This window comes from Papio anubis, chromosome 2, assembly GCF_008728515.1.
Source record: "Papio anubis isolate 15944 chromosome 2, Panubis1.0, whole genome shotgun sequence".
In the NCBI taxonomy this organism is placed as follows: Eukaryota; Metazoa; Chordata; class Mammalia; order Primates; family Cercopithecidae; genus Papio; species Papio anubis.
Genome location: NC_044977.1, coordinates 98949703 through 98964178, shown reverse-complemented (window position 1 = coordinate 98964178; position 14476 = coordinate 98949703). Strand labels below are relative to the sequence as shown.

The window sequence follows — 14476 nt, the reverse complement described above, 5'->3', positions numbered from 1 at the left end:
CTACTTAAGAGATGCTTACACCTCTCTCCCAATATATTTTTCAAGACCCTGATAAAGGAAGAGTCTTCTAGTACATATCTAAAGGTAGTTAGGTCCTCTCCAAAGTCTCTGGAGCCCTTTCTCTATATTTATAGCTCTCAAAGTGTGGCCCAGGGAACCCTGGCCATGTTTGAGATCCTTTCAGGGGCGGTATGATCTCAAAACTGTTTTCATAGTACTATGATGTATTTGCTTTTCTTTTTCTTTGAGTAAAAAATTTACAATGTCTTGTAGAGATGGGGTCTTGCTGTGTTGTCCAAGCAGGTCTCAAAATCCCAGGCTCAAATGATCCTACCATCTCAGCCTCCCAAAGTGCTGGGATTTACAGGTATGAGCCACTGTGCCCAGCCTCATTATTTGCTTTTAACTCATTCTCTCATGAATGTACAGTGAAGTTTTCCAGAGACTACATGACATGTCGTCTCAAGAGAGTGAATATAGAAGCAGATAGGAGAATCCAGCTCTTTCCTAAATATGCTACTCTGCTTACTGATTTTAAATTATTTTGGAAAATACAGTTTTTTAAAAATTAAATATGTAATTGAAGCTGGAGTCAGAGCAAGATGGCCAAATAGAAGCCTCCACCAATGTTCTCCTTGCAGGAACACCAAATTCCACAACCATCTACGCACGCGCACACACACACACACACACACACCCCTTTATAAGAACCAAAAATCAGCTGAGCAATCACAGTAATTGGTTTTAACTTCATACCATTGAAAGAGGCACTGAAAAGGATAGGAAAGACAGTCTTGAATTGCCAGTGCCATTCCTCTCCATCCCCTAGAAACTGTCAGGTGGCATGAAGAAAGAATCTGTGCACTTGGGGGAGGGAGGGCACAGTGATTGCGGGACTTTGCAGTGGAACTCAATGCTGCCAACACTGAGCAGAACTCAATCGATGATCATGGAGGGAGCATTTAGATAAGCCCTAGCCAGAGGAAAATTGCCCACTCCTGTAGTCAGAACTTGAGTTTCAGCAAGCCTTGCCACTGCGGGCTAAAGTGCTCTGGTATTCTAAAGAAACTTGAAAGGCAGTCTAGGCCACTAGGCCTGCAGCTCCTAGGCAAGTCCTACTGCTGTGCTAGGCTCAGAGCCAGAGGACTTGTGGGGGCACATGACCCAGTGACACACCAGCCATTGTGGCTAAGAGAGTGCTTGTGTCACCCCTCCCCTAACCCCAGACAGCACAGTCATGGGTCCAAAAGAGACCCTTTCCTTCCACTTGAGGAAAGGAAAGGGAAGAGTAAAGACCACTTTGTCTTGCAACATGGATACCATCATAGCCCGAGTACCATAGGGCACCAGGCAGCATCATGAGGCTCTCATTCCAAGCTCCCAGACAACATTTCTAAACCCATTCTGGGCCAGAAGGGAACCTGCTGCCTTGAAGGGAAGGACCCAGTCCTGGCAGGATTCATCACCTTCTGACTATAGAGCCCTTAGGCTCTGAATAATCAGCAGCAGTAACTAGAAAGGACTCACTGTGGACCTTGGGTGAGACTCTGAGACGTGCTGGCATTAGGTATGAACCAGCACATTCCCAGCTGTGGTGGCTACAAAGAGAGACTCCTTCTGCTTGAGAACAACAGAGGGAAGAGTAAAGGGGACTTTGACTTTGACTTGCAGCTTAGGTACCGGCTCAGCCACGGTCAGGTAGAGCAACCAGAGGGCACTCGGAGACCCTGATTCCAGGTCTGGGCTCTTAGACTGCATTTCTGGGCCTACTCTGGGCCAAGGAAGAGAAAACCTCACTAAAAGGTGAGTCCCAGACCTGGCAGCATTCATCATAAGCTGCCTGAAGTGCCCTTGCAAGGGCCCTGAGTGAACATTAGCAATCTCCAGGTAATACTCCCCACAGGCCTATAGTGGTGGTGGATACAGAGAAAAACTCCTCTACCTAGGGAAAGGGGAGGGAAGAGTGGGAAGGACTTTGTCTTGTGGTTTGAGTGCCAGCTCAGACACAGTAGAATACAGCACCAGGTAGATTTCCAAGGTTCCTGACTCTAGGCTCTGGCTTCTGGATGACATCTCTGGACCCACCTGGGCTCTGGGGAAAATTCCCACCCTGATGAGAAGGACACAAGACTGGCTGGCTTCACCACATGCTGATTGTAGCGTCCTAGGGCCTTGAGTAAACATAGGCAATAGCCAGGAAGAGATTATACCAGGCCTTGGGCAAGACCCAGTGCTGTGATGGCTTCAGGTCTGACCCAGTACAGTCCAAGTGGTAGTGGCTACAGGGTTACTTGTGTCACCCTTCCTTCAGCTCTAGGCAACTCAGCACAGAAAGAGAGATTCCGTTTGTTTAGGACAAAGGGAGGAAAATAAGAGTTTCTACCCGGTAATCCAGAGAATTCTTCTGGATCTTACCCAAGTCCACCAAGGTAGTACCTCTATGAGTCTTCAACAACCACAGTGTTACGGAGTTTGGGATGTCTCCTAATGCAGGTACCATGACAATGACCAAAAACTTAGATCACAACACCCAACTCCCTTCAAATACCCAGAAAGCCTTCCCAAGAAGGATGGGTACAAACAAGCCCAGACTGTGAAGATTACAATAAATACCTAACTCTTCAATGCCCACACACTGATGAACATCCACAAGCATCAAGACTATCCAGGAAAACATGATCTCACCAAATGAACTAAGTAAGGCACCAGGGATAAATCCCAGAGAGTCAGAGATATGAGACCTGTCAGACAGAGAGTTTAAAATAGCTGTTTTGAGGAAACTTAAAGAAATTCAAGATAACACAGATAAATATATTCAGAATTCCATCAGATAAACTTAACAGAGACACTGAAATAATTTTTTAAAATAATTTCAATTTCACACCAGGCAGAAATTCTGGAATGGAAAAAATGCAACTGACACATTGAAGAATGCATTAGAATCTCTTAATACCAGAATTCATCAAGCAGAAGAAAGAACTACTGAGCTTGAAGACAGGCTAATTGAAAATACACAGTCAGTTAGGTGTGCTGGCTCATGCCTGTAATCCCAGTATTTTTGGAGGCCAAGGTGGGAGGATCACTTGAGCCCAGTAGTTCAAAACCAGCCCAGTAGTTTGAGACAAGTAGTTGTGAGACTCTGTCTCTACAAAAAATTTAAAAATTAGCTGAGTGTGGTGACGTGCACCTGTGGTCCCAGCCACACAGAAGGCTGAGGTAGGAAGATTGCTTGATCCTGGGAGGTGAAGGCTGCAGTGAGCCATGTTTGTACCACTGCATTCCAGCCTGAGCAACAGAGTGAGAATTGGTCTAAAAAATTTTTTTAAATTTTTTAAAAATTGAAAAAAAAAAAAACACAGAGGAGGCAAAAGAAAAAAGAATAAAAAAGAATGAAGAATGCCTACACAATCCAGAAAATAAATTCCAAAGGGCAATTCTAAGGGCTATTTGCCTTAAAGAGAAGGTAGAGAAAGAGATAGGGGTAGAAAGTTTATTTAAAGGGATAATAACAGAGAACTTCCCATATCTAATGAAAGATATCAATGTCCAAGTACAAGAAGGTTATAGAAAACCAAGCAGATTTAACCCAAAGAAAACTACCTCAAGGCATTTAATAATCAAACTTCCAAAGGTCAAGGATAAAGAAAGGATTCTAAAGGCAAGAGAAAAGAAGCAAATAATACAATAGAGTTCCAACAGCGGACTTTTCAGTGGAAACCTTACAAACCTGGAGAGAATGGCATAACATATTTAAAGTGCTGAGGGAAAAAAACTCTTACCCTAGAATAACATATCTGGTGAAACTGTCCTTCAAATATGATGAAGAAATAAAGACTTTCCGGCTGGGTGCAGTGGCTCATGCCTGTAATCCCAGCACTTTGGGAGGCTGAAGCAGCCAGATCATCTGAGGTCAGGAGTTCGAGACCAGCCTGGCCAATATGGTGAAACTCCATCTCTACTAAAAATACAAAGATTAGCCAGGCATGGTGGCACGCAGCTGTAGTCGCAGCTACTCCGGAGACTGAGGCAAGAGAATCGCTTGAACCCAGGAAGCGGAGGTTGCAGTGAGCTGAGATTGTACCGCTGCACTTCAGCCTGGGCCATAGAGTAAGACTCTGTCACAACAACAACAACAAAGAAGGAAGGAAGGAAGGAAGGAAGGAAGGAAGGAAAGAAAGAGACAGACTTTCCAAGACAAAAACTGAGGGATTACATCAATACCAGACCTGTCCTACAAAAAACCGCTAAAGGGTGTTCTTCAATCTGAAAGTAAACAACGTTTATGAGCAATAAGAAATCACGTGAAGAGAAGACTTACTGGTAATAGTAAGTACACAGAAAAACACAGAATATTATAATACTGTGACTGTGATGTGTAAACTACTCATCTTGAGTAGAAAGATAAAAAGATGAACTGATCAAAAACAACAATGGTGACAACTTTTTAAGACACAGACAGTACAATAATATATAAATAGAAACAACAAAAAGTTTAAAAGCAGGAGAACAAAGTTAAACTGTAGAGTTTTTATTAGTTTTCTTTTTGCTTGTTTGTTAGTTTGTGAAATAAGTGTGAAATTGGCATCAGTTTGAAATAATGGGTTGTAAGATATTATTTGCAAGTCTCGTGGTAACTGAAATCTAAAAAACATACAATGGATACTCAAAATATAGAGAAGGAAGATATTAAAACATGCCACCAGAGAAAATCACCTTCACTGAAAGGAAGACAGGAAGGATGGGAAAAAGGAGGAGAAGCCCATAAGACAATCAGAAAACAAGTAACAACATGGCAGGAATAAGTCCTTACTTATCAATAATAACATTCAATGTAAATAAACTAAACTTTCCAGGCTGGGCAGGGTGGCTAATCCCAGCACTTTGGGAGGCCAAGGTGGGTGGAACACCTGACGTCGGGAGTTTGAGACAAGCCTGACCAACATGGAGAAACCCCATCCCTACTAAAAATACAAAATTAGCTGGGTGTTGTGGCACATGCCTGTAATCCCAGCTACTCGGGAGGCTGAGGCAGAAAAATCGCTTGAACCCAGGAGGCGGAGGTTGCAGTAAGCTGAGATTGAGCCGTTGCACTCTAGCCTGGGCAACAAGAGCAAAACTCTGTCTCAAAATAAATAAATAAAATAAAATAAAATAAACTTTCCAATTAAAAGACACAGAGTGTGCTTGTAATCCCAGCATTTTGGGAGGCCAAGGTGGGTTGATCATCTGAGGTCAGGAATTCAAGACCAGTTGGCCAAACATGGTGAAATCCCATCTTTACTAAAAATACAAAAAATATCTGGCCATGGTGACAGGCACTTTTAATCCCAGCCTCTTAGGAGGGTGAGGCAGGAGAATCGCTTGAACCTGGCAGGCAGAGGTTGCAGTGATCCAAGATTGCACCACTGCACTCCAGCCTGGGCGACAGAGCAAGACTCCATCCCTGGTTATAAGCTGGGCTTGAATTTTGCTTCCTTTACTCTCCTCCTCCTAAAACACTTCCTCTGTAAATCACATGCACAAGAATCCTTCTCTCAGGTTCTAGTTTTAGGCAATTCAACCTAAGACAACAATAGGGTTTGGATCTGTGTCCCCAACAAATCTCATGTTAAAATCTAATACTTGCTTAACCATGGGGAGACATAAAACGAGAAAACAGGGAAAAAAAAAAAAAAAAAGAAATGTAATCCCTAGTGTTGAAGGTGGGGCCTGGTGGGAGGTGCTTGAATCATGAGGGCCTATCCCTCATGAATAACTTAGCCCCATTCCCTTGGTGATGAGTGAGTGAGTTTTTGTGAGATCTGGTTTAGTAAAAGCATGTGGCACCTCCTCCTCAACTCTGTTTCCCTTGCTCCTGCTCTGCCATGTGAGATACCTGCTCCCCCTTCATCTTTTACCACACTTGTAAGCTTCCTGAGGCCTTCCCAGAAGCAGATGCTGGCACTATGCTTCCTGTACAGCCTGCAGAACTGTAAGGCAATTAAGCCTGTTTCTTGTATATTATGCAGCCTCAGATATTTATTTTTAGTAATGCAAGACCGGCCTAACACAGTGAGTAATAGTCCAAATATAAGAAGATTCAACCAGGCACAGTGGCTCACACCTGTAATCCCAGAACTTTGGGAGGCCAAGGCGGGTAGATTACTTGAGACCAGGAATTTGAGACCAGCCTGGCCAACATGGTGAAATCCCCCCATCTTTACTAAAAAAAGAAAAAATTAGCTGGGTGTGGTGGTGAGCACCTGTAATCCCAGCTACTCTGGAGGCTGAGGCAGGAGAATTGCTTGAACCCAGGAGGCAGAGGTTGCAGTGAACCAAAACCTTGCCACTGCACTCCAGTCTGGGTGACAGAGCAAAACTCCATCACAAAAAAAATTTTTTTAAAAGAAGATTTATGTTCTGACTGCCCAAATTGAGAAACGTTTGGAATGCCTATCTTTATTATAAAAGAAAACAGAATGTGACTGGGCGTGGTGGCTCATGCCTGTAATCCCAGCACTTTGGGAGGCCGAGGCGGGCGGATCACGGGGTCAGGAGATCGAGGCCATCCTGGCTAACATGGTGAAACCTCGTCACTACTAAAAAATACAAAAAATTAGCCGGGCGTGGTGGCAGGTGCCTGTAGTCCCAGCTACTCGAGAGGCTGAGGCAGGAGAATAGCATGAACCCCGGGAGGCGGAGCTTGCAGTGAGCCAAGATCATGCCACTGCACTGCAACCTGGGTGATAGAGTGAGACTCTGTCTCAAAAAAAAAAAAAAAAGAAAAACAGAAAACCGAATGCATATCCCCAATGACGACATATCCTATTCCAAGGACTGTTTCTCTATTTTCAGGAAGTTCCAAGAGGGTGGATCCTATCTATCTATCTATCTATCTATCTATGTATCTATCTATCTATTTATTTATTTATAATTTTTGGGACAGGGTCTTGCTATGTTGCTCAGGCTGGTCTCAAACTCCTGAGCTTGGGCAATCCTCCTGCCCAGCCTCCCAAAGTGCTGAGATTACGGGTATGAGCCACAACACTCAGCCGATCCTATATATATTTTTTCTAAATAGTAGATTAATTTTTTTGCTGTGAATGCATTTGTCATGTACTCTAGATTATTTTAATTCTGATGCTAAGGCCATCCATTGTCTTTTGTTAGGAGTCAAACAAAATTTTAGTAACTAAAACATATTTTCAATAAAATTGTATATGTATATATGTAGATAAACAACAAAACAGGACCAAGAACCTATGTAAAATTTCATCATACAATTTCTATGCAAGCTGCTTGATTACAGAAAACAGTTCAAACTGTTCATCAAAAACTGCAGGGTGATTTTTCGTTGATATTTCAGACATTCAAATCAATACAACCTGTATTCTGAGTATCAACCTGAACGGCACAGGGTAAGATGTGAACTCCTCACATAGTGTTGAAGATGTGTTGCAATCTGTAGTTGAATTGGCATTGCATTTCCTCAGAGTTAAGCTGCCTTTGTGAGAGATATCTTCTATCACTGAGAGATCAGCTACATCAAGATAGCTCATCAGCTAAATCACATTGGTCAAGATACCTGCTAACCAAGCAGACTAATAAATTCAAAGCAGGAACCTTCTCATCATGTTTGCTCTCCACTAAGAGCCTCACTTCACAGCACCTTGCAAGCTGCCAAATCAGTGAATGAGCCTGAGATAATAAAGACTTTTCTAGACAAGTCCATAAAGCATAAAGCCATCTTCCTTGTGCAGAATCTACTCCGGGACTTTCGACTGTGGCTTGTCCAACAGCCCCGTCAGCACATAACTTTTCACCCAGAGAAAATTTCTTCCAGCCTTTCTCATCTTCAGATGTTGGCATCGTCACATTACTATCCAACTGTTGTGATTTCCAGTGACTTCTATGTTTGTTCACATTCTGTCCAACAGTTGGAAACAGTGCCACTCGTTGCTGTTGCCACTGAAGTGTGGGGGAATAACCTTCAGGGGCCGGTTGGCATCCTGAAAGAAAAATATTCACACTTTGCTTCCTTTTCAACTTCTTTTCTGTTTTTGAGACGGAGTTTTGCTCCTGTTGCCCAGGCTGGAGTGCAATGGTGCGATCTCAGCTCACTGCAACCTCCACCTTCTGGGTTCAAGCAATTCTCCTGCCTCAGCCTCCCAAGAATCTGGGATTACAGGTGTGTACCACCGTGCCAGGCTAATTTTTTGTATTTTTAGTAGAGACAGGGTTTCACCATGCTGGCCAGGCTGGTCTCGAACTACTGACCTCGTGATCTGCCTGCCTTGGCCTCCCAAAGTGCTGGGATTACAGGCATGAGCCACTGCTCCCGGCCTTCCTTTTCAACTTCTTTCGGTCAATTTGTGCTACCACAACATCTGGACATTGCGCTGCTTCCATCTGGACCCGCCTCAGGCATTCCTGAGGTGTCCTCAGGGGAACCAAGGGATCAAAACCTCCCATCAAGTTGCAGAGCTCTGCTGACAATAGCCGAGGCGTCAACTCTTCCATTGCAGACTCTGCTGGTACCCGAACCATGGTTTTCAAACGACCCGATCCTATCTTTTTGATCACTGATTTAGATTCAGGATAATATAATGTCCAACACATAGTAGGTCCTCAATATATATATTTGTTGAATAAAGGAATGGAGAATACATAGGAATCCTTAGATTCTACTTTTAATTTTTTTGAGACAGAGTCTGGCTCTGTCGCTCAGGCCGGAGTGCTGTGGCGCGATCTCAGTTCATTGCGACCTCTGCCTCCTGAGTTCAAATGATTCTCCTGCCTCAGCCTCCCGAGTAGCTGGGATTACAGGCATGCGCCACCACGCCCAGCTAATTTTTGTATTTTTTTGTAGAGCCTGGGTTTCACCATGCTGACAAGGCTGGTCTTGAATTGCTGACCTCAGGTGACCAGCCCACTTCGGCCTCCCAAAGTTCTGGGATTACAGGTATGAGCCACTGTGCCCAGCCAGATTCTGCTTTTAAATTGATGCGGGTTCCAGAGAGTACTGATGGAAGACTTTTTCTCTAATCATAACCTGATTTTCTCCACCCATAGCCAGGCCATTAGAGCAGCTCAGTGCCTTAGTTATTCAACTCTAAATGACTCCTCATTACACACACTACACTGTCTTGTCTTAACCATTTCCCCCTTTTATGTCTTCATTATCATCTCTGTCCCTCATTCTTTGCAGATAATTTTTCTTCCTTGTTATAAAAATTTAAAACAAAATTATTAAGAACTGCCTCCAACTAGTGCAAAAATAGAGCCCCATGGAGCAAAATTAATAAGCTAGAAACAGACCTTAATGCATATATCAAAAAATTGGTCTATAATGAGGAAGGCATCACAAGTTCCTGAGGAAAGGGAGAATTTTAGTGCTGGGATAATTGGCTAGAGTGTTCTGAGGGGGTAGTAGAGTTGTGTCCTAGTTTCCAGTATTGCTTAAGGCCGATTCCGGATGGGTTAAATGGTACATGTAAAGGGAATTGGAAAGGAGATAGAGAGTAGAAGAATATGCAGATATCTACTCTCCAGATGATAGAGTAATAACCACAGAAGCAATGATGCTTTTTTTTTTGGGACAGTGTCTTGCTCTGTTGCCAGGCTGGAGTGCGGTGGCTGTGATCTCCATTGCACTGCAGCCTCTGTCTCGGGCTCAACATCCTCCTACCTCCAGCCTCCTTGAGTAACTCAACCTATAGAGGCTTACCAACACACAGGTTATTTTTTTATACACCCCAGTAGAGATAGGCTTTCCTCCTATTATTACTCAGGCTAGTCTTCCCAGTCCTGAGCTCAAGCAATCTACCCACCTCAGCCTCTCAAAGTGCTGGGATGGGGAGTGCAAGCCACCCAGCCAACAAAATAATAGTATTTTAAAGCCACCCAGGGCGGGCACAGTGGCTCCGCCTATAATCCCAGCACTTTAGGAGAGCTGAGTGGAAGTGAAATCATGAGTCAGAGATACAGAGACCATCCCTAGCCAGCAAGTAAAACCCTGTCTCTACTAAAATACAAAATTAGCCTAATACATGGTTATGGGCATCTGTAATCCCAGCTGCCCGAGGCCTGAGGCAGGAGGAGGAACCGGAGGTGGAAGTCACAGTAGGCGAGATTGCACCCACTCCAGCCTGAGAGTGACAGAGCCACTGTCTAAAAATTATAAAAATAAATAAATAAATAAATAAATAAATAAATAAAGTCACAGGAAATATTAAACTGTTGATGCCTATCACATAGGGAATTTATCCTCAGACAAAACCTGACATGCTTGCCAAGATTGATGTATAAGAATATTCTTTTCAGTGTTAATTCTGTACCAGGAAAGAGGAAAGGAAACTAGCTTTTATTCTGGACCAGGGAGAGAGCCTCTGCTTGTTCTATCGAATTCAGGGAGGCCTAATAGATTTTGGCCTGAATTTGTAAGAAAACTTTAAAATTATAATAATCTGGAATTCTTTTAGATTACTATAAAGTAAAATCAGGGATGGGAGACATTTGTTTAGGAAGATTCTTTAATGATATTTACAGACCATGGAATTAAGTCAATTTCCCTCTAGAAATGAGTAATAGAGATTTCAAATGCACTACTGAATGTATAATAGGACTTGTAAATTTTTCCCTGAAGACAAGGAAGAAAGAGGGGGTAGAAGAGGTGAGAAGGGAAAATAGAGAAAGCTTCAGGCAGAGCCCTAGGTTACCTGTGAGTGTGAGGCATCACGCTCACATGTATATATACATATATAGGTATATACATATATGAATGTATATGCAAACAGTTCTTTTAAAAGAACTGTTGAAGAAAATCAGAATATATGCATTTATATGTGTATTATGCATTCATATGTGTGTAATACAAATACACATTTACATATCTTTAATGTATAGGTATATATGCATATATACACATATATACATTATAGATATTTTATATATTACATATGTGTATATGCACACATATAATTGTATGCACACATATATAATTTTAAATTTTTCATTTAAATCATATGATGTACAGGCCGGGCGCGGTGGCTTACACCTGTAATCCCAGCACTTCGGGAGACCGAGGCAGGCAGATCACTTGAGGTCAGGAGTTGCAGGCAAGCCTGACTAACATGGTGAAACCCCATATCTACTAAAAAATACAAAAATTAGCCAGATATGGGTCATGTGTGCTTGTAGTCCCAACTACTTGGGAGGCTGCAGCAGGAGAATCACTTGAACCCAGCAGGTGGAGGTTGCAGTGAGCCGAGATCATGCCTCTTCCTAGAAGTGGAATTGCTGGATCGAATGGGGATGTGCATTTTCCATTTTCATGAATACTGCCAAATTGCTCTCCCATCAGCAATGTGCAAGTGCCTGCTTTCTAACACCCTTACCATCACCATATTTAATACTCAATTTTACGTTGTTTTCTTTCTATGCTGGAACTTCTCTCTGTTATTGCCACACGTTCAGTAAAAGTATGTGTCACAGAGTAACATGGGCTTTGGGGAATGAAGAAGGAGAAGGAAAGTACTTTTAAAGGTACTGTTGAAGAAGATCAGAACATGCCATCCCAAAACATGCCACTTAGACATATTGACTATTTTGAACTGAAGGCAATTGAGAGACAGCTGATTTCAGGGTCAGGCCTGTTAATACTTGGATAACAGAAACAGCAGATGCAGGAAGGATTCCCTAATCTCCTCTTTCTACCTAAAAGGAGGGCATAAATTTCCTGCCAGAAAGTATCCTCCCTTGGCCGGGCACGGTGGCTCAAGCCTGTAATCCCAGCACTTTGGGAGGCCGAGGCAGAAGTGAGATCACTGGAGTCAGGAGGTCAAGAGACCATCCTGGCTAACACAGAGTAGAAACCCCATCTATACTAAAAAATACAAAAACTAGCCCGGGCGGGAGTGGCGAGAGCCTGTAGTCCAGCTACTGGGAGGCTGAGGCAGGAGAATGGCGTAAACCTGGGGCCGGAAAAACACAGTAGGCTAGAGATCAGCCCACTGCACTCCAACCTGGGGCTGACAGAGGCCAGACTCTGTCTCAAAAAAAAAAAAAAAAAGAAAGTACCCTCCCTGCACCCAGGAAAGGGAAGATATTCTTATCAATGGAAATTAGGGAACTGGCACCAACATGAATCCTACAGAAGCAAACCTTACAAGAAATATTAAAATACAGGCTGGGTGCGGTGGCTCGCACCATGAGAGTCCCAGCAGCACGGGGGCTGGGATGGGTTGATCCTTGAGGAGCTAGGAGTTCAGGACCACCCTGGTCAACATGGTAAGAACCCTACTCTACCAAAATACAGAAATTATTTCAGGTGTAGTGGCACACATGTACAGGCCCAGCTACTCAAGAAGCTAAGAACCCAGGAGAATCGCTTGAACCCAGGAGGCAGAGGTTGCAGGGAGCTCAGATTACACCACTGCATTCCAGCCTGTGCAACAGAGACTCCATCTTAAAAAAACATTAAAAACTTCCATTAATTTCCCCCATATGTTTCCTAGTCACTTTCCTGTAATTTACTGCCCCCTAGCTCAAATCTCTTTTTCCATTGCCTCTTCATGTTTCTACAATTTATTGCTCTTTGTTAAAATGATATATAAGCCCCAAGGTCTAGTCATTTATTTGAGTCTTCCTTTCTTTTCTACAAAGGCCTCCATGTGCACATAAAATTTAGAATATTATCAAATAAAATGTGTATGCTTTTCTCCTGTTAATCTGTCTTTTGTCAGTGAAAGTCACAGGTCACAGAACTTATAAGAATAGAGGAAAAAAAGGCCCCCTTCTACACTATCAAATGTGTGAGGGGAAGCAGGGTCAGATGAGACTAGCATGTACTACAGATAAGATGCTGAGAAGGAAGCAAGACTTAAGGAATTTGTTGTGAGAAAAGACCAAAAAATATTATTTCCCAGAAAATCTGGTCTAGTCTGCAGTTGCCAAGTATGTGCAATGGATGCTAGAGTCATTAATATGGTTATTAAAGGAAAAAGACATCCCAGAAGGCCACAAATTTTAAGGACTCTTAGGTTGTTATTATAAGGGTGAAAATCTCCCATCCAAGAGGGAGAGGGTGTCTAGCTCTTCCCGTGTATTCACTAATACACTAGTGCTGGAAGAATTATCATGCTACTTCCCAGGTCTCCCAGAGTAAAGGGGAGCATCAGTCTTGAAGCTCGCAGGCTCCAGTTTCTGTCTCTAGGATAATCTATTCCCTCAATTGGTAATCTGAGAGTGGAGCACACTATATCCTAAAGAGGACTCGAGACCCCACAACGTCATGGCCAGCTTTACAACCTGGAAGAGCACAATGGAAACCATCTCCTGCCTTCTAAATTTATGCCCCTGGCTAGTGGATTTTTCCCTTCTCTTTCATTAATTTCTGCTTTTTATCTTTAGTAATGCTTTTCTTCTGTTTCCACTGTGATCATTTTTGTTGTTATTTTTCTTTTTCTCTTCTTCTTTTCTTTTCTTTTTTTTCTATTTTTGTTTTTGAGATGGAGTCTCACTCTGTTGCCTAGGCTGGAGTGCAGTGGCTTGATCTCAGCTCACTGCAACCTCCGCCTCCTGGATTCGAGTGATGCCTCAGCCTCCAGAGTAGCTGGGATCACAGGCACCTGCAATCACACTTGGCTAATTTTTATATTTTTAGTAGAGACATTGTTTCAGCATGTTGTCCAGGCTGGTCTCTAACTCCTGACTTCAAGTGATCTGCCACCTCAGCCTTCCAAAGTGTTGGGATTACAGGCGTGAGCGAGCGCGTCCAGCTTTGTTGTTATTTTTCTAAGTTCATTGTCTTGAAACTAAATCCAACATGTAATTGGCAAATTCATAACCATAATGAGCAACTTCAAAACACCTTTCTCAGGAACTGACAGAGTAAGTAGGACAATGTCACATAAAAAGAGGGTTTAGAAGATTTGTACATGTCAGTTAATAAGCTTGAAAATATGCATATGATATTTGGAACTCAACAAACAAGATACGTCTTCTTTCCAAACTTTTGTGGTACATTAAAAAAATAGTAGCCATTCATTAGACCACAAAGAGAATTTCAATAAATTCCAAAACCCAAATAACATATAGGCTAATAAAATCTATTTGACTGCTAATTAAAAAAAAAAAAAGACTTTTAAATGTCTTGATCAAAAATAAAATGTGGCCAGGTGCAGTGGCTCACAAGTGTAATCCTAGCACTTTGGGAGGCCAAGGCGGGCAGATAGCGAGGTCAGGAGTTTGAGAACATCCTGGCCAATGTGGTGAAACCCTGTCTCTACTAAAAATACAAAAATTAGCTGGGTGTGGTGGTGGGCGCTTGTAATCCCAGCTATTTGGGAGGCTGAGGCAGGAGAATAGCTTGAACCTGGGAGGCGGAAGTTGTGGTGAGCCGAGATTGAGCTATTGCACTCCCACCTGGGCAACAAGAGTGACACTCCATCTAAAATAAAATAAAATAAAATAAAATAAAATAAAATAAAATAAAATA

General features: G+C 42.7%; 2 protein-coding genes across 10 annotated transcripts in view; both read right to left on the bottom strand.

Annotated features, from left to right (window-relative positions):
• The window catches only part of ULK4 (unc-51 like kinase 4), a 793903-nt gene that overhangs the window by 525984 nt on the left and 253443 nt on the right, over nt 1-14476 (bottom strand). The gene's annotated exons all lie outside the window — the stretch shown is intronic.
• On the bottom strand, nt 7025-8690 carry LOC110742473 (gem-associated protein 2-like). The gene is made up of 2 exons (XM_021933900.2): nt 8323-8690; nt 7025-8013 (listed from the first exon to the last, which is right to left on the bottom strand). The coding sequence occupies exons 1-2, from the start codon at nt 8596-8598 to the stop codon at nt 7525-7527; spliced, it is 765 nt and encodes a 254-aa protein (XP_021789592.2). The 5' UTR covers nt 8599-8690; the 3' UTR covers nt 7025-7524.